Source organism: Paralichthys olivaceus, chromosome 15 (genome assembly GCF_024713975.1).
Source record: "Paralichthys olivaceus isolate ysfri-2021 chromosome 15, ASM2471397v2, whole genome shotgun sequence".
Lineage (NCBI taxonomy): Eukaryota > Metazoa > Chordata > Actinopteri > Pleuronectiformes > Paralichthyidae > Paralichthys > Paralichthys olivaceus.
Genome location: NC_091107.1, coordinates 3,776,663 through 3,801,697, shown reverse-complemented (window position 1 = coordinate 3,801,697; position 25,035 = coordinate 3,776,663). Strand labels below are relative to the sequence as shown.

Sequence of the window (25,035 nt, the reverse complement as noted above, 5' to 3'; positions counted from 1 at the left end):
AGTTTATTTTTGTAAGAAAAAGTTTATACGTGTGGAGCCCCTGTACCATGGATGGGAAAACCTCAGCTGATCAAGCTTTATTTTCACCTCTGAACATCATACAATGAAATTCTCGTTGCTCTTGCGCAGAGACAAAGAATTGTCGGGAATCATGTTCTAAAGGAAAACAGGCTCAGCTGACGGGAGGAATGTGTTTCAATCATAATATCTGGAGAAGTTAACAAACTCTTAAAAGCTCTAAATGCAGGGTTGTTTTCAAATCATCGGCCAGTCGTGTCTTTACCACGTTTGATATTAACTCTGTGTGCACACAACACAACTCCTCATTATGGAGTAAACAACAAAGGAGTAAACAGCGTATTTAAAACATTTATTGAGAATCATCACAGACATCAAGTGAAAAGGCAGTGTGGATTCAGCAGCTGTTACAGGAGCTCCAGGTCGCTGGCCTGACAATTCTTACTCGGAGGATTCATCAAGTCACGAAACCAGAAAAAAACATCTCTTCATCTCCTGTCGACTCATGTGGAACCATTCAAAGAAGGCACATCTGTATATGCAAGGTGCTGTCATACAAACAAGAGCTGCCGCTTTACATTACAGTTCACAGATACACTGAGTGTTCCGAGGCAGCCCCTTTTTTTAAAGTCGTACATTAATTGTTTTTTATGCATCCTGTGAATACGATTCTGAATTTCTTTAACTCGTGACATTTTCTAGAGTCTGTTTTGGAAAAATACAAAGTAATATAAAATATATATTTAAAAAAAGCTAACAAACAGAATTCTGTCATTGTGCAGTACAAATCAAGTGGGGTTTTTTTTCCCTCAAGCCCCGTGAAGAGGCTTCATCGTGCATTCACACTGCTTAGCAACACAATCAGCAAATCAACAATCCCAGCAGAGTTGTGTCACAGTCTAAAGCTGCTTTCAGACTTTCACTGAAGTCTGAGCAATTTCCGGAATTTTTCCAGTGAGAAGGCAAATGTCTGAGTCAGCCGGCCCCCTGGTAAAATGTCAAAGTGAGTCCATGTGACTCAGCGAGCGAGTGGACGTGTTGATGGCACTTCTAACACGAGACAGACTCAAAACTGGGAGGATGAAAAAAGAGGATTCGTAAACATAGAAGACGAAAATTAAGATGTCAACTTTGAAAGATGACGAGATTTGAGAGCTTTTGGCAAAAAGGGCAGATGTCGATGTGCAGAAACACAAACACATCATGTCCTGCCCCCTGCTGCTCCACACAGATGTTACTCCTCGCCTGAATGTTCAGATATTTTCTTGTTGTTGTGAACGTGTCGGACGCAGACACTCTCTTCAAATTAAAGGGTAAACTCCGGAAAACGTCCAACTATGCCAGTGTCAGTATAACGTGTCCATTTACAAACTTTCCCGAGTACAAGTACTTTGCGAGTCAGGGTCAGATATTGACGCGTCATTGCTCTGCTGATGTAATGTTGTTTTACTTCAGCAGATTGGTTTTCATGAATAATTGTTGGAGATGGTTACAGAGAGTAAATCTTTAGAGTTTTCTATACAGCTTCAAGAAAACGTTTATAGCTCCTCCTCCGTTGATTTTAAAGAGATGGCACCGAATGTGTGTATTTAAGTTACACAGTATTTTTTAGCAGACGGGGCCGGCTGGGGGCGGGGGAGCACATTTGAATGCTGCAGATGCAAACCGATCATTCACAAAGGATTTTGGGTAGATTTTTTTTTTTTACATGACTTAATGCTGTTGCTATGAGCGTGCATTTTTGTGTTGACAGCCCTTCCCCCTCCCATATCTACTAATCCCCAGTGAGTGCTTGCAGCCCGGTGTGTGAACATATCAAAACTATTTTTGTGTGCGATGCCAAAGCAGCAGATAAAGTGAAATACACAAATGTCTCAACTCCACAGTCTCAGTACAGAATATTCCACCGTCCGTGTTGCTTGCAGTGAGGGTGCACGTTTGAAAAGGAGGTTGTTGGGGGGGGGGGGGTTCGCTCGGGACTTTACTTAACTATGACTACCGTTGTGCTGTGAATGGACTCCATGACAGCGGCCAGGCGGCTGCACAGGTCGTGTGCCTGGTTGACGTGCACTTTGGGAGGGTCTTTGAGCACGACTGTCTCCGCTGCACCGTCCAGGACCCGGGGAAGCAACTCACCCAGCTTCACCTGCAGTGAGTCTGCAAACAAAGGAAGACGACAATTAAAATGAGAAGCAGACAAAGTGTTGTCTTCTGTTTTTTTTTGTTTAACTTAAGTTGAAGTTTTGTTTGTTTAAAACAGGAGTGGGGAATGTTCAACCTCCGAGAAACGTACAGGCCGGGAGGCAAATCAGAAATACAAACATTCGTCAATACAGCAATTTATAGTTTCTGCAATAAAAGAAAATAACAGAAAACAGCGACTTTACTTTGAAACGGGTTCAGGAGGTCTTGTGAATTTGTTTGTGACAAAGATAAACTTTGATTCAGAGCAGAACAAACGGAGAAAATGATCTTTAATGTTTTAATGTTGAATTTGTCACAAACACTTTCTGTAGGTGTTTCAAAATAAAAGCACTCCAGCGTTTCTGTTGACCAAATCCATTAATTTGTTTAAAAAGTTTTTTTTTTGAATTGTGAAATATTTGCAGCATTGCTTCATACTGTACAGTACTGGTATTTCTTTGAGTACACAGGAAAATAGTCATATTTAGGGCCATAATCCATGCAAAGCCTATGCAAAAACATGGTGCTGAGCAGCAGCTCCTCTGCGAAACATTTTGTTGAACTGAGAAGCTAAATATTGTGCATTGACCAGATGCTGCAAATATGAATTGATATTAAAGTGAATATTGTGAATATAGATAAAGTAGCACAGCCTTTCTTTGTGTATATTTATACCCGTACATTGAGCCTTTAACAGAATTTGCCAAAATAATAAATATGATGTTTTCTGCAAGATATCGGGGGGGGGGGTTGTAGATCTCGGCTTATGTTCGGAATAAAAAAGTGATCTCGTGCTTGAAAAGCTTGGTGGTGATTGTCATCACACGTGTTCATGTGTTAATTCAGCCGATCGTACCATCCATGTCCTGGCCCAGGCAGCAGCACCAGTGGCTGCGGATGCTCTCCATGGCGTCCCGATCTTCCTGCGATAAAACCAAGTCCCGGCTCATCAGCTGAAGGCAGGGGATCACGGCCTCGTCCATGATGGTGACGCCCTCCTCCACCTTGCTCTCCTCGCCGCTGCAGAACAGTCGTGAAGCGCTCTCGTTCAACGCCTGGAGGAGGAGGAGGATGGAGAAGGTGTTTTATTATTGTCGCTCCTGCGTTTTCTCTGTTCTGTTTTATATCTTCATCATGATAGCGACGTCATATGTTTGTCTCGCTTCACGTTAATGTAATGTCGCTCCACACAGCGAACGCGAGAGCTGCTTCACTCACAGTGAGGCATTTCCTCCTGTAAACTGCGATAAGCGACTTGTCCACGCCACGTTTCTCCCCGTTCTTCAGCAGAGTGGAGTTGGTCTTGTACGCATGAGCCAGGTAGTTCAGTGCCTCCAGCATCCTGCATCACACACACACATTTATATAAGTCAACACATATCATACAACAAAAATATACGTAAATCATAAAAAAAACAGAATACAGATGTTTTAAATTCCAGAATTGCAACAAATTTAGCATAAAAAATACGTGTAAATGTAGTTTTTCAGTCATAAAACATATAATTTATATTCGTACATTTTAAATATGATAAAAAAGCAACATTTTAAAACCATTTAATTGACCGTCTGAACTTTATTACCCAAGACACTGAGAACAGTATTAGTTATTTTCACTTCTTCAGAAACAAACTTTTAAATTCTTGTTTTTTTCATTTTTATACAGAATGATTGAATGTTGAATTGTTGAATTTGCAGAATTGATGTGACAGTTACTGGTCAGGTGGAGCGACGGTGGATATTTGACACCTACTTCCCGTGCTGGTAGTGCTCCAGGCCACTCAGCAGGTACACAAACACTGTCCTGAACAGCCTGTAGTCATCGTGCCACTGCTGTGAGAGAGCAAACACACAACAAACAACAGTTGGGTTTGTTTTCTGTTGTTGCATCACACTGTAGAGCCGCAGCTTCTTTTTTTTTTTTTTTGTTTCTGCCGCCAGTTTCTCCTGCTGATGTTTTTCTTTTTTTTCTGTTTTTCACTTTAAAGAGACAAAAGGACATTTAACCCTAAACCCCCAAACCCATTAGTTCGTTTCTAAAGCTAATTAGCTATAGTTTGCTGTTACTGAAGAAAAGAAACCATCGATGAGTTAATTTCCTGTGTTATTAATGTGCACACTTGTTTCTTTCAGGTGATAGACAGTACCAAGTATTCATCCATGTCCATGTCTTCTGGCTTGATGAGGCGCAGCTTGGCTCGGGCTTCCCTCATGATACTGATGGCCCTGCACACGAAGCACATATGAAGAGATCAGAGATTTTAAAACTCCAGCTGCACATCTCTGCTCTGGACACTAGGTGGTAGAATAAGCTCGTGTCTGGCCTGAACTGTATTTCTACTTTAATTTTTTTAGCGAGGAGCTGCTGCTGTGAGTAAAACCATTTCACTCTAGTCACTCACATCTGCTGTGTGAACATATTGAACAATGTCTGTGCAATTTAAATATTTTTATCTGTGCAATACCTTTCCATGTGCAATCATTTTTACATTATGTATATTTGTTAATACAATTTATATATATCCTATATATTGTACATTTACTTATTTTTGTTGCTGTAACTCTGAAACATTTTTGGGACTCTTCTCTTCTTCTCCTCTATTTTCTTATATCTTATCTTCTTATATCTCTTATCGTATCATATCTTAATCACCCGACACTTGTAGTCTCACAACTTATTTTAATATATTAGAGGTTTGTCCTTGATCTTAGGGTCTGTGATCAATTTTCTTTCATGGAGTCAGTTTATTATCTGTTCTTTTATCTGTTCTCTCACTTTGTGATACTTTTTAAAAACGTCCTTTTCCAAAACAAGAGAGACTCATCTTGACTTTGTGTACGCGCACCTCTCATCGAAGCTCAGGTTGCGGTCAGTAAACTGCTCCAGCAGCGTCCTCTCGATGATGCGTTTGGGTGCGTTGTTCTGGAAGAAGTAGACCAGAGCGTGCTGCAGACGAGGATCCTCTTGGGGCGTCGTGTCCTCCTGGGAGAGCTCATACAAGCGGCAGTACTCCTCGTGGAAGGCCTGCAGGTGCCAGTGGGAAATTTGCGATATTTCAATTTCCGCAAAATTAGAAAACATGTAACAGCATGAAAACACATTCGATTTAGTCTCATGGTAACCAATAGACCTCATACGGGGACTGAATACTCGTTTGTTGATGGAGTGATGCTTGCTGGGTTAAGACAGATATTTATCATTATTCATCACACAAACAAGTAAATTGTGCCTGTGAGCTTTAAGGATCAACTCATTGATCTCCTCATGTAAAGGGAGCAAATAGATATTTAATATTTTCAGTGTGTATTTTCTGTGTTATTATGAGATTATTCAGGTTTGTGAGTCAAGAGACAAGGTCAAAATAATGTAATTAACCTTCTTATATTCGTAACACTGAGGTTTATAAAAATCCTTGAGTGTTTATTGAAGGAAATCTTTCAGAGGCTACTAATTAATGTTGATAACTGTAAATACAGTGTTTGCTGAGGATATTAGGGAGGAAATCCGCAGCTGAGAATGAAAGAAAGGGATTAAATTGCAGCCTTTTGTAATTTTCTAAGTATATTTTAGAGGCACATACATATTTAAAACTGCAGGGTGGTTTACTTCAAGAGTAAATTAAAGTAAAATCACGAGGTGATTTTGTGAAATCGATCAAACCTTGATGAGGCCAGCCTCGGGGCCTTCCTTGTCGAAAATGTGTCGGGCCTTGGCTATGGCCATAATGACGCCTTGCATAGCTGGAGTCAGCATCATCTGGGAAAATGACAAAACAAACGGAGAAGAGAAATGAAATGAGAGAGAAACTGGGCGGCAAACAGAAGACTAACAAACCAACTATGTACATTGTGTTACTTATGTTCGAGTTACAGCTTGTTGAGCTCCAGAGAACTGAGAAACCTTATTAATTACGATTTGTTTATTTGATTATCTGATTACATTTATGTGAATCCATCTTCCTGCTCTTACCTCTTCATTGTATCCATCAGCATCGGCCCTCACCATGATCCTGCCCACGTTGGGGATCTCCACCTCTGACACCTCGTCCTCGGTCTGTCGCTGCCTCGCCGGTGGGACGTCCTGCTGCTCCTGCTCCTCCTCCTCCTCCTCCTCCTTCTGCTCTGCTTCCTGCTCAGGAGCTTCTCTGGAGGCCTCTGTCTCACCTTCAGTTCTAGAGCTGAGTTCTGCCACCTCTGTGTCGTCTTCATCCACCTGGAGGTCAGGTGATGGCTGGTTCCTCAGCTCTGCTTCAGGGTCAGGAGTCTGTCAGACGAAGATTTAAAAATTAATGAACTATATTTATAATATTTAACTCATATTCAATTGAATTATGTCGTGTTCCGCGTTAAGGGAACCTGTGGACACTTATTACAGGACTTAGGCAGAGTGGCACAGCTTCTCTCCGCAATTATGTACTTACACAATGAATATATCTGAAAAACGTCAGGTCAAATAAAGTGAATACACTGAAACACCGCAGCTTTTTACAGCTGGAAATACACTTAAGGAGGAAAATTCACTTACGTGTTATAAATCAATGTGTCAACGGGACGTAAGTGCTTTACAGTCACTACCTTAATTAAATTACTTTAAAGCCATCTGACGGAACAACTGAACATACATTACATTTAGGAAGATTACAATCAGTTCTGTGGACATTTTGTCGCAGGTGGTGATTTCAATTTAAAGGTAATTTAGTTTGTTTGTTTGCCAGCAGGATTACACAAAAACAACTGAACTTGGTAGAAGGATGAGGTTTGTATGGGTCAGGGACGAATTGAGTAGATATTGGTGCGGATCCAGATCACAGAACCTTTTTTTTTTTTTTTTTATCATTGAGAGAGGTGTCTTATGACATTTCCAACTATTTCCCAGGGTTGAGTTTGAGAATTTACTGTTGTTTATGTATCTGAACAAGTTACTGAGTGTAAAACAACAAGTCAGTTGATGTCTGTAATTATTCCTGACCTCCCGTGCGTTGTTCTGCACTCGGCCTGACATTAAGTCCAGATTTCCATCGCTATGCTAAGCGGTGAAACAGGACTCTTGAGCCAGATATACACACTTTATATTTGTGGCCTATAATTTCTGACTCATATCCAACAGAGGGGCAAACAGATGGGCGAGGGGTCGCAGAGGTGACCACCTGACTCTCCGGCTCCTTCTCAGCTGAAGTGGAGCTCTGGCTGGGGCCCGAGGCGTCGGTGACGGCTGCGTTGCTGCTGTCGTCGGGCTGGAGGCCAGGGCTCTGTGGTGGTGGTGGAGGTGTTGACTCTGATTCTTCTGGGGTCAAAGAAAGAGACGAGAGAGGCTTTGAATAAACACACATGTTCATACTGCAGAGCTCCTTTCACTCCCAGGATGTTGAGATGGCTTCCTCATCTTGTTAAAGTCATTTCAGCATGTTTTGCCACACGGTAAGAAAATAAAACATCTCATTCCTCTCGTCACCACTACAGACCTTCAGGCTCCTCTCTGGGTTCAGCCTCTGGTTCCCTCTCTGCCTCTGGATCCTTCTCTGCCTCTGGATCCTTCTCTGCCTCTGGATCCGGCTCCTCAGCGGCTCCCTGGTCCTCCTCCTCCTCGGTGGAGGGTCCTGACTGAGGTGCTGGCTCAACAGCAGTTGGCTGGACGTTGTCTGGACCAGGATTTGGGATCTCGGGCGAAGCGGTGGTCTCTCCCTGCGGGGCGGCCGTCTGGCAGAACTGCTCCTCCCATTCGCTGAGCTCCTGCTGGAACCAGCGGTTGTCTTCGTGGACGTAGCGCCTGAGGACGGGCGGCAGGGAGTCCATGCCGTGCAGCATCTGGCCTGTCTCGTCATCTGTGTCTTCTAGGTAGATGTGAGGTAGGGTTAACTTTCTCAAAAACTAAGGGCCGAGTCACACACTAGTTCCCACTGCTGTGTACAGTAATGGTGACTGAAGCGAACATGGCGGTTTACCTGTAATAAGGTGCGGTAGACTGTCATCGATGTACATCAGGCAGTAGGCGCTGGCGTTGGTCATGCCCCCGAACGAGTCCCGCTCCAGCTCCTCCCACGACGACTCTGTGATGCAGATGTCGTTGTACTTCATCCAGCGCTGGTTGGCGTGGTCGTAGATGTAGGCCCAGTAATGACCCGCTGACGCCTGGCCCTCATGGACGAGCACTGCGTGGAGTCTGTAGGGCGCCTAGATGACAGTACGGACACACTGAAGCTCTGCAGTGTGATATCACAGTTTCATCTCTCAGTTCACGTTCTACAGCTGCACGTGGAGAGAATGTGACCGAGCTGCTGTTTGTGAGAGTGAATGAGGCGAGAGTAAGTCTTACCTGACAGAGACAGTTGTCGGAGTACATGCCCTCCAGCTTCTGACTGAGCCTGTCAATGCTGGCCTTTAGCTCTGACACACACACACACACACACCAAACAAAAAACGAGAATTAATATATTCCACCTACAGCTCAGTAGAAATTCATTATCTTATTCCTGAACCCATTTTTCGCCATTTTACAGGAAAGCAAAATGGAAATATTCCCCATGTGGAGCTAATAAAGTATTATTGTCTCATATCTTTCTTTACCTTATTTTATACATTCATAACATATTGTATATCATAGTGCATTAATTCACACCTCATCGTACCGTACACATAGACGATTCGTACTTTATCTTATCTTACATTACTCGTGTGGCATCGCACCTTGTCTCATATTACTCCTCTCATTGTCTCGTATCAAATTGTTTGGGAAAGTGGCGTGAATTTCTCCTACTCAAGTCACAGGAATACGACTCATCTCATCGCTATCTCTTGCCTGGGACGGCCATGAGACACATGGAGACATTAAAGTCTCCTTCAGTGAAGGTGCATCAGACAAGTGGCTTAGAGGTTCTTCCCTGAACATGTTATTTATATATTCGTACACCAGGTATTTTTAGGGCAGGTATTCTGGTGGAACAAAGCGCAGTGAAGGAGGCGCCTTGGGCAAATCTTGAACTCGCTGCTATTTTATCTGCGATTGATCACATTCAGCTCCATCTGTTGCTGCATCTACACGCGTCAGAATAAAATATATCTTTTTATTAACCATCTGATCAACACTGTTTCGGTCAATTAAAAAGTAAACTGAATGAGAACTGTGGTCATTGTGTTGGTGTGTATTTGCATCGGAATACCATTTATATCATTCTCTACTTCCGTCCTCCAGCGCTGTAGGCAGTTTTTAACAGAGTGGAGCTCCTCGTCGGTGATGCTGTGTGGGGCAGGGTGCGGTGGACAGTCCACGGGGTGTCTGCACTGGGTGAAGGGCTTGTATATGGGGGTCCGCTGGCAACTCGACACGCTGGACGCCAGGCCCTCGGATGAATCTGTGTCTTCTGGTTCACTGAGGGCGAAAGAGAAACATGGGTGTATACTTTTTAAAGTTTTATATAGAAGCAACCATGTACAACACGTGATTTTTATCGTGTCGTGATCCATTTCCATATCCACAGTAGTTTTCTGGTTCACACCTGTTTTCTGTGGATGTGGTTTCGCTGAGCGGGTGACTTGACGGAGTCGGTGAAGATGCAGCTAGTCTCAGGTCTTCGGCCGGGGAAACACTCGTGGGCTTCGTTGTAGCGAACTCCAACACAAACTGCAGCATGTCTGCCAGAGGATACTTGGTGGGTCCTGAGCCGTAGTTTTTGTAGCTGTGAATGAAGACGATTAGAGACAATTCATTAAATCAAGAACAAACTGATGTCAGATCTCGGCTTTAACGATTAACATACCACTCAAACTTCTGTTGAAGGATTGCAAGTTGCTCCTTGAGTTTTTTCACTTCCCCTCTCCTCTCATGGGTCTGGTCTATGTTTCTGTGAAGATATCTATAAACGAAAAGTTCAAAAAATTTAAGATGTAAGATTTGTTAAAAGATTTATATGGCAGCTTTCTTCTTATCCTCCGTTCTGCATTGATAATACGCTGAGCTTTTAAATAACATAACTATCCTGGGGACAATTGATGCAGACCTACTCCCCTACTTTTGACTTTCACTAACGAGGTAATTTTTTTTTTTTTCTACATTTACTCTCTATGTTATATTATCGCTCACCTGTCCATGTAAATGATTTGTGGGAACTCCAGTTTCTTGTGTATCTTTTCTGGGCGACCGAGCTGAGTGTTGAACTCAAATCTGGACAATTCAAACGTCAAGACAGGTGGTAACTTTTTGAACCATCTCTGAAACCAAGAGAAAATACAAAATCGTCTTAGCACAGAAACAAATTTTCACAAACACCGGATGAGAAGGTGTAGAAGTAGGTAGAAATCCTGCTGCTATCGGCCGATAAAGACGTTCACCTCACGACCGGGTGTAACGCTGTGATCTGAATGCAGTGATTCGATCTCCCTCTCGACCATAGCTCCTTCTAGACACTCGTCCAGGTTGTTGAAGCCGTTGACCTGAAGGGGGTACTGACCGAACTGCTCGGTGTTGCATAGCGTCTTTCCTAAACAGAATCACAAAACCGTGAGAGGCAGAAAAGAAGAAAACTCAGATTGATTACGACAAAAACTCCAAAAACATACCTTCATGTTTTCTTTCAGTTACAAAGGTGCCGTAGAAAAGCTGGACCATGGGGTTCTTTTGTTTGTCCTCTGCGTTACTAAAAGTAAAACATGACATTATGTTTATGCATCCAGTGAAGAATAGTCATCAAACATGTATGAGGGTGTCATCAACATGGAACTCACTTTCCACTGGCAGCCAGCTGAAATGCGTCCTCAAGCCAGTCAAGCAGTTTGTGGGAAAACTCGCTTACGTCCTAGAATAAAGACATAAGAAAGGAAAAACTCTCCTTATGCCGGATGGAATAAAAGTCAAATTATGCACAGGTGGATTCTGCAAAATGCTGCAAAAGTGAGATTAAGACGTATACAAATCCACATAATGCAACTAAAATCAAAATACTAGGTAATCAGAAAATGCTGATGAGTCTGATTCAGAGTATTAAAATGTCCGAACATTGGTGTTCATGTAAACGTAGTCAGTGTCTTAAACCCTAAGTCTCAGTGGTGGTTCAAGAAAGGAAGTTAAGACTGTGCATATCTTCCAAAACACATATAAACTGTACTGCTTGTTTAAGAATATGTGAGGGAAGGAAAACAATTAGGGAGGGAAAGAAGTGGGGATGTGATTAACTATCACGACTATCTAGCACTCAAGTGCTGACATATCGGAGGTGATAACAAGGTGCTGCCCGACATGCACCCTGACTCCTGCTTGATGTTTGGTAAATGACAAATACAGCATGTGTGTGTTGTACCTGTTGGGCCTCACTGCTCCTGAAGGCATCTCGCAGTAACTCCACAGCAGCAGAGGGATCCACGAACCTGCGGGTGGAGCCGAGCATGAGGGCAAACAGACAACGCAGCTCCTGCATGAACGCGATGTTCCTCTTGTCCTGGAAACACAGACTCAGAGTCAAACTTCATCCTGCGCCAGCTGCGGTAGTTTGAAGAAATTCTTGCATGTTCTGATGACAGTAGTTTACTCACTGAGTGGCTCTTGCACTTCTCCAGGAGTCGCTCAGACAGATGGTAGTTGAGGACCAACCTCCGAAACACAGGCAGGTGGAACAGAGACTAAAACAAAAAAATGTACGAGCATAGCTTATAGTCAATCCACGAATTTCAGTGTTATATATCATTAAATAGAGGTAAAAAAGATTTTACACCTCTGACTTCAGCACTCAGGAGCTCATCACTTTATCGAAGTCATGGCAGTAAAGTTGTACATTATCTTTATGAGATATTCAAAGTAAAAACACAGTATGACATAATTTTATTCCTGGAACTTTTGGAAAAACTCCATTAAGAAATAATTCCTGTATTTCAAGCTTCAAAATCAGGCGTCTCCAGCTCCGATCTTTTCAGAATCACGGTTTTATTCTTCCAATTTCCAGATATAAAACTAAATAAAGTATTTAGTTTTATTAATAATAGCTCAGCACACCATGAAATAAAAACATGTGTTTTCCATGATAAACTGTAGACATCAATACCTGTCACTTTGTCTCGTGGGCTGGTGAGTGGAGCCTCTGAGCACTTATGATATATTTTTCCGTTTGTGTGGGAAATTCAATTACTGCTTATCTCAGTTTTACTGTAATTTATACCACAAAGGATAATAGAGGGATAATGAACTGACAATTGAATCATGTGGTCACTCAGTCTAAATCTGATAGTATAATTACTTTGTGAAGGGAGACGGCTTTGTCAAGAGCTGGGCTGTGTTTGATTTGAAAACAAAGAAAACAAAGATGTGATTTAAATTTGCATTCAAACAACAATGTCTAATTTTTCTCATTTCCAGACAATAACCTCTGTCCTGAGAGGGTTTGACGTCTAAATCGAAGTAGAAGCACGTTTGAGATCAACAGAGACGAATAACCGCTGTCTTCTCGTCGTCCATTTCCAAGTCCGCCGCTCGCTCCATCATCCCGTCCCTCACTATTTAATCATCCGCGGCCAGAGCCGCTCGATGAGGCTCCTGTTTCTGCCCGAGCCACCTGATAGGTCTGACTGACTTCAGTCTGGAACGGACTTTTAATAGAATTAGCAGCTCAGAAAAAAATACTGTATGTTCTCGTTTAACAGGAAGACGTCCACGCACTCGTTTGACTTCTGATGTCCAATTTTATTAGCATGTTATGAGCTGATGAGAAAGGTAAGATTCAATCAGGATTCAGTGCTGTCACTGTGAAAGCATCACAACATCGGCCCTCACACATATATCACATCAGCATTCGTGTTTGCTGATGTGCACCGATTTGAAATTCATCTGTGTATGTATTTATATTCTCAATTGAAGTTCCATATATTTCGTTGTATTTGTACTTTCTTTTTATCTATAATCTGTAATTAGAATAACAAGATTATGGTTACATTTTAAAATATCAAGCCTCAATAACTTTTCTTCGTCTAAAGGGTTTGATAACGGTAGCTTGGGAATCACTACTAATTTTTTATTTAATGTAAATATTTATATATATTGACAATTAAATCTGTATCAGAAATGTTTGATTCCCGAATATCTGTATCAGCATCAGGTTTTAAAAGACCAAAGGTCTGTTGCTACCTGAATACAAGGTTTGACACCTCTGACAGACTAAAGATAGAAACCTTGGAAGGGAAACAAGTCTATAAATGTTCGAAGAGCAGAATGAGGGAGCTATTTAACTCTGTCCGAGCAGGTGGAAACTCAGAAGGAGCGTGGTGCACCCCACAGAATATTTGTGTGCATTGTGCAGGTGCATTATGAATTTCATTTTTTTTGTTAGTACCTGTATGACGGCACTGAACCAGCAGGTGTTTCCTACGTTGCGAATGCCCACGGGCCAGTCGTCCTGACGGATCCAGTCTGCGGGGCTGCACATGTCGCCCTGAGCTTCACATCGCTTCCTCTTCATTCTCGCTGCGTTCTCCTCTGCACTGGCCTCCAGAGCCCTGACAGAACATCATGAAGGTTCCCATTTTAAAAAACACAGATCCAACAACTTTAAAAGACACAGGCAGATGTATTCAGATTGTACAAATAAGCCTATATATTCACTTTCAATTAGATGTTTTAGCCACTGTCTCCTGCATTAACTCGTTTGAACTTGATAAAACCAGAGTCAATGGTGAAAAATAAGCGTTGTAGAAAAATAACCTGTGAAATTCTCTCTCCTCCTCCTGGGCATTGTGGGAATCCTGCAGGCTGAGCTCTATGGCCGCCTGTAGTTCATCTTTACCAATTCCTAAAGAAAAATACACAACAACGTGCAACAATCTAGTGTCGGACAATTTTTTTCCAACTCTCTCTCATCTGAAAGGGTGGTTGAAGTTTGTCTTGTTCCAGTTAGTCTTGCATGTAATTGTATATTAATTAAATTGAATTCAGTCAGAGTTTTGTGCCGGTCTATTGTGGCCCCTGCTTAACCTTTCTGGCCCTCCCAGGCCTCTCCAGGGGCCTCTGACTCCTGTGGCTCCCCTGGATCCTGAACCTCTGCAGGTTGTGCTGTCAACAGTCCCACAGCATGTCCAACATCCCCCTGACTGGCCTTTAAGAAATGAGACATGGACAGAATAAAGGAGACATTTAGGATATTATTAGTGTCTGCAGAGGAATTAGCAATAAAATACTAATTAAGTATTGCATTACTACATACGATCAACACTGTGGAGCTGCTTTGAAAACAATCGCTGAGAGCTCTTCTAACATTAATCATTTAATTATCGGATTCATTAAAGAGCAGCTCCCCGTGTGGCTCCAGCGATGGATTGTCATGATAATTTGAACAGACATTGCTTTTTCTCCGCAGGGTGAATTGTCAATAAACATCTTTTGACACTTGATGATCTTACGTTCAAGGCTCTGTAGAGAATCTGTGGGTCCTGGATGCCAGTGATCTCCTTCAGCTGGCTGATCAGCATTTCGCTCTGCTGAGGAATAAGATCAGACACAAGGCAACAACAAGCGTGAGATCATTCATGCGTCTCTATAATTTGTTTAATGGCACAAGCACAGTTTGGGTGATTGACGGACCGGCTTTGGACTCTCATGTGTGCTTATCATATAAACAGAACTAGGCAACAGTGTTGTTCAAATCTAGTATTTATTATTTCAAATTTACGATTCAAACACAAATAAAATATGTTTCTTGCAAATAGCAAAAGGTTTAGTTCGTAAATCTAATTGACTATGATGTATGTAACCCACCTTTGGGATAACATGCAGATATTCCACATTTTTCCCATAACTCCCCAACTTCCAGTCCACTGTGACTCATGTGAACACAACGTGAGACCTGAAGATAAAAGTATAGGCCTCAGTCGTAGCTCCTGACCCACATCATGGTGTGTGTATGTGGAGCTGAAGGACAAACGCCCACATGCCAAACTGTGTCAGTCTAACTGTGGAAAATTCAGCGGCTTAAAATTACAGCATTAAAGGAATAGTTTGGCATTTTGGGAGATTTATTTGCCTTTCACCGATACCAGTCTCATTCCTGTACACAAGCACATATGAGGACTAATCGCCAGGCAACAAGCAGAATCTCCAAAACGTCCAGGTTCGTGATCCCTGAAGAAATCTGTTGTGTTCTTGCACAGATTAAATAAACATGATGTATAAGGTGTTGGTGAGCTTTAGAGGTGGATCCTGTTGCCGATGGAACGAGCCAGGATCTGTGCCGTCTCCGTTCCAGTGTTTGTGCCAAGCTAGGTTCGCTGGTGGTCGCTTCATATTTACAGCACTGACGAAAGGCTTCAATCGTTTCATTTAACTCAAAAATACAAATCAGCAAACTTCCCCAAAAACTATTCCCTTGATGCAGTTTTTGGAAGATTTGAACAAACGTTTAATCGACCAAACTGTCGGTGTTTCCTTTGAAACCAAACAAGGAAACCCAACAGAAATGTATTAATACTTTACGATCAGCCGTCATCAAATACAAACTCTCACAGGCCGTCATATGTTTTGACCCCACAGACACAAGAAAGAAATAACATGAGTCTGCTGAGCGAGAGGTGCTATATAAAGCCCCCTACCCTGACAGCAGGTGGACATGTCAGGGTCTCTTTCTGACACACACACACACAAACACACACACACGCACACGCACACACAGGCAAAAGCACGCCGACTATACTTATATGGAGTCCGGGGGCTATCTGAGACCCTCTTGGTTAGCCTCTATTTAAAGCTTCTGACATGGATAGCACAGGCTTCTGTTTATCATTCCACTCACCATGCCATCAGAGCTGAGTGACAAAGGCAGTGGGTGTCTCTCTTTCTCTCTCTCTCTCTCTCTCTGAGTCACACACACACACACACACACACACAGACAGACACACACTTCCTATGTCAATACCAAACAGAAAACTGATGCAAACACATGATTTTTTTGACACCTCCTAATTTCTACAGTGTGAGTAAGTGTTGGAACCCCGTACCCTTTAGCACCAGTGGAGACTTGGCTTCATGTGCTGTCCGTGGGGCTGGAAATTAGAAAAGGCCTATTGATAAAGTCTGGTGTGATGGAGCCAAACACTGATTCATCTAAATGTTACAGCCTCGAATAACACTAAAATAGACACATGGAATATTGTACAGCATAGTTTTGAGATATCAGAGTCATATTTCATTATATATTCTAAAGACATAGATAGCCTATATAATGGAATATGGTTGTCATAAGTTTTAGCCAAATGTGAGTGTATCTGAAAACATCATGTATTTGATATAGTCACATGTGATTAAAACTTAGTACAATAATCCACTTTATCTAGAATATACAGTGGAATATGGTTCTGATTGGTTTAGGTTGTGTGTGACTATATCTGAAAACATCTTTGGATTCTAAAGTTAGCTACTTCTTAATGGACAAATGATTTAGAGCAAGTGTGTATTAAGATAAGAGGCTAAACAAGACTGGTCTTTAGACAGAAATCACTGTTTGATCATCAGCTACATGGGAGAAGTATATATGAATTTTATTAAAATAAAAGCAGTTTGGTGAACTTTATGTGAGCCGAATTTTAAAGTGTGTCCTGTGTAAACGATATAATAACGTTAAATGTATTTTTAACCTGTGTAAATACAGCTAAATTAAAGTCAAAGTATGAATGCAGTGTTTTTTAAGGCAGGTCTTGGATTCTGTCGGGGGTTAGTGTTGGAGTTCACGTTAGTTCTTCACGCAAACACTCATTGTTACTTATTGTTACTTTCCCGTCATGCTCTGCGCTCACCGAGTTGGTCGAGTTCTCCCCACGTTCACTCTGTTCGGTTCTCATCGCAGATAAAAACCCGGGTTTCCTCCGGTTTTGTCCCAAAGTGTCGGAAGAGATCCGGAGTCACACCAGCTCCATCCGTCCGCGGCGCGAGCGAGCGAGCGAGCGATCAACCGGCTGCGCGCGCCCACCTGTCAAGAGACAAACGCGCGTGCACCAGGACGATCGAGCGGCTGACATCAAGGCGTGCGCGCCCCCGCGACGGAGCATTTGTTACATTTTGTAACATTGAAGTAAACTTTACAGTCAAGTGACGTCAAGTTTACACTTCCTCCTCATTCAACACTGTAAATTAACACGATTAAAATATAAACCACGTTCATCAACAATCAAGAAACGTTCAGACTCAAACTAAACTGTAGATGTATTTCCTGAAATTAAAAATAGATCCTCCTGTTCCATGTGTTATCAAACATGAACATAGTGTTTTTTATGATATCTGTTGCTCCAACATCATTTAAAAACTTTTCAGCATCTGTTTCAACAACTCTCGTGATGTTACCAACTGGACTTTAGGTTTGTTTCACACCAGTATCTTCATTAGTCTACATCTGGATTAATGTCTTGTGTGTGAATTCCACAGTAAATGATGAATTTAATCCAAACGTGCTCTCTTTGGTGTCTTAAAATCACCTTTACAGCAACAGATAACCATCTGAGAATGAAGCAATAAACAGACACTAAACAAACCTTTGGGGAGTTTCCTCTCCGGCGTGTTTCATTAATTTATGGATCACATTACTCGGGAGAAGTGGAAAATCAATATCAGTGCAACCAAAGTCTCTGTGCTACTCTGGTCATTGCAATTTCCCAACGCTCGCTGCTGCTTCTGCTGAACCTGCTCGATCAAACTGTGGATTTCTTTGTGTAAACATTTCAGCGTTTTGCATGTGACACCTGGAAAACACCTGTAATCTGAAAGGTCTGAAAGGGTTTTTCCTAAAGCCTCATGTCTGTGGTTTGGCTGATGCTGCTGTTCTCAGGTAAGATGCTTCCTCACTGACATATTTCTGAAATAGTTATCACCTGCGGGGTTTTCTTCCAAACGTTTTCTGCTTTGTGAAATGCATCTTCAATTGATGTTGTTGTATGACTCTGGTTGACTGATGGTTTTCCTCTTTCTATGACTTAAATAGATCAGTGAGCTCTCACGGATCCAGTTTTTGTGATGTGAAGGAAATTTAATCGATTTATTTTTATTTAATCTATTTATTTTACTATAATTAAACACAATCAAATGCATTAACATGCAGTCATTTATGTATTCGTAAAGAGAAATGGATTAAAAAGTTATTGACTTATTGCATAAAAAGTTGTCGTTTTTTTAAATTCACACAATCCTCCAGTTTAACATAAAAAAAACAATGTAATTTAGATGTGGAATCCCAGAAGTATGATTCATTAATCCATACATCCACCATTTTATTGAAGTTTGTTTACCATCTTTATGGATTGTATTGCACTGCATTGAGTAACTGACTTCCTACATCCGTGCGTTGTGGGTAATTTATTTGTCTTGTAGCTCATCTGTGTGAATGTGTGCCAGAGAAGCCGAAGCGGTCCGCTCTGAACCAGCTGACCAGGACCCTCCTGAGGAAATACGACTGCGGAGTTCGGCCGGTTCACAACTGGACCAGTGCTACCACCGTGTCCATAGACCTCATACTGCAGTCTGTGCTCGATGTGGTACTTCAGGACATCAGTACTTCTAGAACTTTACACTTTCTATTCCACTTGTCAGGAACAACTTATATCTTAGAATTAAAATGAGCTAAATCATTCTTTGAGTTGTATTGAAAGTTGTACCATTTGTCTTGTTGCACCACACAACTTTAAATCCATTTAAGTGACACTGCTTCATTTCATGGTCTTGATGCTATAAAAGATTAATCATTAAAGTTTTTTTTCTCTTTTTACCCAGGATGGAAAGACACAGAGCATTACTATTAGTATTTGGTACAGACAGGTATGTGGCCTCTCATCCTTCAGTTCATTGTTCATAAAATCCACCATTTAAATCTTGTCTATTTAAATACAATAATATAATAATATAATACTTTACTGGACACGTCTTGTGTTGTTTGCAGATCTGGACTGATGAGTTCCTGGTTTGGGATCCAGAAGAGTTTGATGGCATCACCGAGATCTCACTCTCGTCTGATGCGATCTGGATACCCGATGTTATCGTTAGTGAATTGTAAGAAACTGGTGACGTGAACCAGTTTTACCTGGTTTTAAAATGTGTTTAGAATATTAGCAACAAGTTAAAAAAAATACTAAATCAGCCTCATCAAAAATAATCAAACTGTCCTTTACAGTTATGTAAGGACAGCAGCTTGACATGACGGTGATCCTGACGGGTCTCATATTCCACCTTGTTTTCCACGTCTCATCTTAACTCCCCCCTCCTCCATGTGTGTCCCCAGTGTGAACGCAGGGAAATCCCCACCAATCCCCTACGTCTACGTCAACTCCTCCGGCTCGGTGAAGAACTACCGACCCATGCAGGTGGTGCTGGCCTGCAGCCTTGAGATGTACGCCTTTCCGTTTGACAAGCAGAACTGCAGCCTCACCTTCCGCAGCTGGCTTCACTCAGGTCTGTGTGCTCGTCTGTGAAGTGGTGGTGAAAAACACAGTAAATTCAGGATCTGCAAAATAGAGTTTTCACATCTTAAACTAGGATCCCATTTTGAGAGCAAACCCCCGCCAAGGCCCCAATGAAACCACAATTCCACAAGTTCCAAGATTAAATTGACTGGATCCCAATTTTTATTTGGATCCTCACCAAATTGCACTCTCATAGATATCATTCCCCCAAATATTGTTAATTTGTTCGTCAACATCCATGAATTATTCCCTGGTAATGGACTCTTTTCTTGCCTCATGTCTCATCCTCCCACCAAGTCAGATAAAAATCCATTACATGGTTGTTCACAGTGCAACGAACTAACAGATAAATGGACCAGAGTGAAAATGTAAATGAAAAACATCCCAAAACTTATGGGAGCTTGGTTTTGTCAATGGTTTTCTTCTTTCATTCCAGTTTGATCAGTTGTCATGAAATTGGTTAAAGATTAAGACCTAAATGACACTGCTGAATTAGCAGGGATCATCTGGACTAAGGTAGCATAACCCTAACTCTAAACTCATAACAGTATGAGGACACGTCCACACAAATACTGCCTGGGAGACAAAAGTGATGAACGTGCTTTACCCTCCATCTTTTAGTTTTCAACCCTTCAACATCTCTCTCCCTCTGCAGTGAAGGAGATAGACCTGACTCTGTGGAGGAGTGCAGAGAACATCGCTCACGATCAGGGGGAGTTCATGAATGATGGAGAGTGGGAACTGCTGTCCATCCCTTCACGCTACTGGCAAATCCACCAGGACGAGACCGACTACGCACACATCCAGTTCAATGTGTGTCTCAGTTATGTTGGCCTGCATTTGTGAGGGAATGATGGAGAGGCGTGTGTAAAAACTGCAGGTTACTTGAATCAAATCCCAGTAGTGTTGGTGTGGTGCTCTTCAACCATCCATTCCTAGTGAGTAACTAAACTGTGACTGGCACGATTGCTCATCGGTGGGTGAGCCCTCTGTGGGTTCGACCCCCTCAACCCCTCGAATTGCAAAGCGTAAAGCAACTGGCCATGACCTCCGTGGATCGGACTAGTGGGCGAACGCCAAATGATGAGGCAGAGGCTGTTTCTGGCAGGAAAAGAAACAGAGAGAAGGGGGAGAACTGAGACTGTCTCAGCGGCTGCCTGATCAATGGACTTCTTGTACGTGGTGGTGGTGGTGGTGGTGGTGGGGGGGGGGGGGGGAGGGCCTGTGCAGGTGGAGCTCAGGGAGGATTATTCATTCAGCTCAAAGTCTGAAGAAGGCTTCTCGGTAACGGTGCTCGAGTGTAAAGGATCATTTGGATTTTGTTACACTGCAGTTTTGTTGGTAGTTTAGTAAGAGGACATAGATCATGTGCATATATTTATATATCACCTCTACATAATGCAATTAATACCATGCACATGCTAGTCATTAGTTTCAACTATATGTTTATTATTGAGCTTTCAATCAAGTTCAATAAAGCAAACAAACGAGAAAATATAATATATAATACAATACTAACAATAGATAATAATATACATATGCAAAACCCTCATGCATACAGGAAATACAAGCACCACCAAGTACTACTAAGTACCATGCAATACTTGAGTGCAAGGATGATAATACTTTAGTGGAGAATTATTCCAAAACAGTTTAAAAACTGAAAATGACATCAGAGTTGACTTCAGATGGACATCATGGATAAATAAGAATCAGCTGCACCATGAGACACTGAACTGTTTGTGATCTCTGACCTTATCTCTCGTTCAGGTTCTGATCCGCCGGCGCCCCCTGCTGTATGTGGTGGGTCTCCTCATCCCCAGCATCTTCCTCATGTTGGTGGATGTGATCAGCTTCTATCTTCCTCTGAACAGTGGCGTACGCATCGCCTTTAAGATCAGCATACTGCTGGGATACACCGTGTTCAGAGTCAACCTGACGGATGATCTGCCCTCGTCTGCCGTCACCACTCCTCTCGTAGGTGGGTTTTAATAATTAGTTCTATGAGCAAACCATGTCATCAGTAATGATTTACTCACTAATTATTGGTCTTTATCAGGTTCTTACCCTTCCGTCTCTTCTCAGGTGTGTTCTTCGTGGTGTGCATGGCCATGCTGATGCTCAGCCTCATCAAATCCATACTGGTGGTGAAGCTGCTCCACCACAGCGAGAAGGAGGTCAGACAAATGTCGGTGTCCGCCTGCCTGCTGGACAAGTACGGCTCAGGTGGTCCCAGCTTCACTGAGAGCGCCTTAACCTCCATCAAGACCCTCGACCACATCAACACGTCTGGAGGTTTGTGCATCAGATGAACAGAAAATACATTGAATGATCTCAAATTTAACCACTTGGAGAGTGCCTAACCTTTCTCGCAATGTAAAGAAAGTAAAAAAAATAAAAATAAATTGGTTGATACGCAAACCTTCCACCAAGAATCATTAAAACCAGTTGTATAGTTTTTGCATGATCCTGCTGACAGAAACAAACAGCAAAGAAAACAGAACCTCTACGATGGAGGTAACAATACTGGGTTTGTTTATTAAACTGTTCAACAGTCAGGGAACCTGCAGCTCTCACATTTATCTAGAGACGTCTGTCCACATTAATTGTTTACATCTGAAATCCATTTGTTGATTCCCGTAGATTACGAGCTGGAGCCCTCGCTGGACGGGGATTTGTTGTCTCTGACTGAAATCCAGGTTGCTCCATCTGGGCCCGAGTGGCTCCTCCAGGAACTGGTCTCCCTCCGCTTGGCTTTGTCTCAGGAGGACACAGAGTCTTCGGCTCAGGCTGATTGGCTGGCCCTCTGTTCTAAGCTCGACCGCCTGCTGTTCCGCCTCTACCTGTTGGTTCTGGCCGTGTACGCCGCTACTCTGCTGCTGCTCTGGGCCAGCTGGAGCTTTGCCTGAACCAACACACGCTCAGAGACTTATTGATTCTTTAAATACTGGACAATACGTCTAGATTTATGGTGTTTGGTGTATTTACAGAGATTCTAGATGCAGAGCTTTAAAAGGCCCAATATGTTAGAAGAGGAAGAATGGATTATTGTACTGATCTGTATTAAAATGTAATGAAACTACACTGCAGTGTATTTAAAATATATCCATATTCAATTAAACGAACGTTTGTTAGAATTGAAGTACACACACAGTATGTTGTATGTTGCTCACCAAACGAATACATGCATATAAATACTTTCTTTTCACCTCAGTTGTTCCTCGATCTGATGAATTGTGTTAATGTTGACGTGCTCTCAGTTCCACAGCTTTTAAATTGTTGAGTAAAATTCTATTCTTCAACATTCTGTTTGTATTTTCTCTGCAGATATCCCTCTGCACAGCCACCTCACAGTTTCACAGACACATTATTACACAGGGTGTGTTATCATGTTTTCCAGACATTGGAGATGTGAGTGACGATACTATAATAATAAAGCAGCTCCCTGGAGAAAAGCCTCAGTGCCGGTGTGATGTTATAATATTGTATTCATGCTTTAATCTCCATCCTGCTGCCACATAATAGATCAATACAGCCCATTCAGAGCTCAGCTGCTGTGTCTCTGCTCCCTGTGGGTTTCCTAATACTCGTGATAAGAATATCAAAAGTGCGTCACAGAAAACTTACCGGCAGAAAGATCCATATTAATGCGATTTTCCACAGTAATTGCGAGTCTCTTCTTCAAGTGGATCTGGTTACATGATGTTATGCAACAGAGCTGTGGATCAAAGTTTAGTCAGTGCCTCGTTTCTCTTTCTGTTACATCTTCTCCACCAAGACGTTGGGATTTTGTCCAGGTTACACGCTGCTTAGATCACCGCATGTTTGCCAATGAAGTGTCTTCATTGAGTCGTGATGGTAACGTTTCCACCACAGCTAGACTCAAACTAAAGCTCATTACAGAGGCGACATCATGTGATGTCTCTCATCCAGGAGGCTTCTTCACTTCTCTCCAGGTCTTGTTAGTAAAATACAGATTCATATCTCGTGGCCCCGAGTTATTGATTTTGTCCCCACGCGTTATGTTGCGATCATTTAATATATTTCTTACCAAAATGTCCCCGGGGGCTCGGTAACTTACACGTTCACACAATCAGAGATGTCTCACCAGCTGTCCCTCCTGCAGGTAGCAGCTGTAACTGTGTTTCCTTCGGTCTGAATAATGTGTTGGTTCTCCTCGTATTCTTTATTAAAACAGTTTGATCCTCGTTGTGAGATATGAAGCTCTGCTGTCAGGTCACTGGTCCATGTCTGTCCGTTGTCATAAGCACAAATCCAGTTTTCTAAACTGAACTCATCTCACTTATCTTAAAAACTATATTCTCTTTTTTATGGATTTATTAATGTTACATGATCTGAAGCCTGTTGTTCATTTGGAGTCATCAGATTTATTGGACTCAGATGAAGACGTATCTCATTGTGATTGGTCTGATGTGTCACAGTTTGTTAAAACGTACTGTGTGTTTTGAATATGCACAATAATACTAAAATTAGCACCAAATATATGACAAGATGAAATCAAACAGTGAGTTCAGTGAAATCTCAACAACACTTTGCTTGTTGAACATTAATTTCTCATGATTTCATTCAAAAAATAGTTTTTACTCTGTCCTGTATTTAATAAAAATTAAAGTGGTTGTATTGAACTTCATTGTTTGTGTTTGCAAAGCAACTAAAATGAACCCCATTCAAAAAAAAAAAAGGATTTAAAACTCACCTTAAAGTTTAACATCTGAATGAAGTCAGTGAGAGAAGTTTCAGTTCTGATCTGCCAGTTTGGTTCGTTTGTTTTCGCAGGTGAGGCTTTTGAGGCCTTTGCAGTTTCCCTCCAAAAGTGACTTCCTGATTTACTAAAACTGATCTTTATTGTCTAAATCCAGAGAAGTTGAATACATCACACTGAAATAAAGCTTTATGTAAAACACAAGAGTCCCCTTCTTCGACAGTGGTTGTTCAATCCTCACTGAGTTTCAAACCTCAGTAGTGACAAGAGGTAAAGAGACTGTTGGACTCACTGAGTGTCCACAGGAGAGAGGACTCTGAGATCAGCTGTCTGGAGACAGAGCTGCTGCCGGACCAGATGCTGTACGGCCATCTCTCCACAGGGAGGCGCCATCGTGACTTCTACTTCCTCGGAAGTGATAAATTAAAAAATGTTGAAAGGAAAGATTGAAGACTTTCTGTCTTTGATATTATTTTTAACAAATATTCTTCATCAGACTGACTCTGAGGTGATGAAGTGAAATAAATCTGTGGAAACTGAGGTTTTCAATAACATTCTTGTTTTGTTGCTTGAAATTCAGTTTCAATTTCTTCAAGTTTTGATGAAAAAAATCTAAATTTTCCCATCAATAGTTTAACGGACAGTCTTAATTGTTTTTTTTTGTGTCATTAATTGCATTAATTATTTATCATTACTTCATATTG

The 25,035-nt window shown here is 41.9% G+C and overlaps 2 protein-coding genes across 5 annotated transcripts; one reads left to right on the top strand and one right to left on the bottom strand.

Moving 5' to 3' along the window:
* Positions 1 to 355: 355 nt before the first annotated feature.
* Positions 356 to 17,119, bottom strand: usp28 (ubiquitin specific peptidase 28). Of its 4 annotated transcripts, none has more exons than XM_020097303.2 (26): positions 16,960 to 17,119; positions 14,575 to 14,652; positions 14,150 to 14,270; positions 13,880 to 13,967; positions 13,512 to 13,674; positions 11,725 to 11,811; positions 11,493 to 11,630; positions 10,921 to 10,991; positions 10,756 to 10,832; positions 10,528 to 10,676; positions 10,280 to 10,407; positions 9,957 to 10,052; positions 9,696 to 9,875; positions 9,360 to 9,568; positions 8,516 to 8,586; positions 8,145 to 8,373; positions 7,665 to 8,033; positions 7,350 to 7,486; positions 6,173 to 6,466; positions 5,864 to 5,959; positions 5,049 to 5,227; positions 4,350 to 4,428; positions 3,956 to 4,035; positions 3,421 to 3,544; positions 3,059 to 3,257; positions 356 to 2,175 (listed from the first exon to the last, which is right to left on the bottom strand). In XM_020097303.2, the coding sequence occupies exons 1-26, from the start codon at positions 17,002 to 17,004 to the stop codon at positions 2,000 to 2,002; spliced, it is 3,663 nt and encodes a 1,220-aa protein (XP_019952862.2). In that variant the 5' UTR covers positions 17,005 to 17,119; the 3' UTR covers positions 356 to 1,999. The 4 variants fall into 4 exon arrangements, with proteins under 4 accessions (XP_019952862.2, XP_019952864.2, XP_019952865.2 ...); XM_020097305.2 differs by having other exon boundaries at positions 7,350 to 7,483; XM_020097306.2 differs by having other exon boundaries at positions 7,665 to 8,030.
* An 831-nt stretch (positions 17,120 to 17,950) lies between these two features.
* On the top strand, positions 17,951 to 22,517 carry LOC109635701 (5-hydroxytryptamine receptor 3A-like). Its single transcript, XM_020097056.2, has 9 exons — positions 17,951 to 17,984; positions 18,548 to 18,687; positions 18,923 to 18,967; positions 19,089 to 19,198; positions 19,428 to 19,597; positions 20,264 to 20,421; positions 21,379 to 21,589; positions 21,694 to 21,903; positions 22,252 to 22,517. The coding sequence occupies exons 1-9, from the start codon at positions 17,951 to 17,953 to the stop codon at positions 22,515 to 22,517; spliced, it is 1,344 nt and encodes a 447-aa protein (XP_019952615.2).
* The last annotated feature ends 2,518 nt before the right edge of the window (positions 22,518 to 25,035 follow it).

Coding starts and splice junctions, on each gene's coding strand:
- usp28 (XM_020097303.2), bottom strand. CDS start 17,004: ATGAGAACCGAACAGAGTGAACGTGGGGAGAACTCGACCAACTCG. Junction 8,034..8,144: donor TCTACCGCACCTTATTACAG/GTAAACCGCCAT, acceptor ACATCTACCTAG/AAGACACAGATGACGAGACA. Junction 3,545..3,955: donor GAGCACTACCAGCACGGGAA/GTAGGTGTCAAA, acceptor TGTGTGATGCAG/GATGCTGGAGGCACTGAACT.
- LOC109635701 (XM_020097056.2), top strand. CDS start 17,951: ATGTCTGTGGTTTGGCTGATGCTGCTGTTCTCAG. Junction 18,688..18,922: donor TGCAGTCTGTGCTCGATGTG/GTACTTCAGGAC, acceptor CTTTTTACCCAG/GATGGAAAGACACAGAGCAT. Junction 21,590..21,693: donor CGTCACCACTCCTCTCGTAG/GTGGGTTTTAAT, acceptor GTCTCTTCTCAG/GTGTGTTCTTCGTGGTGTGC.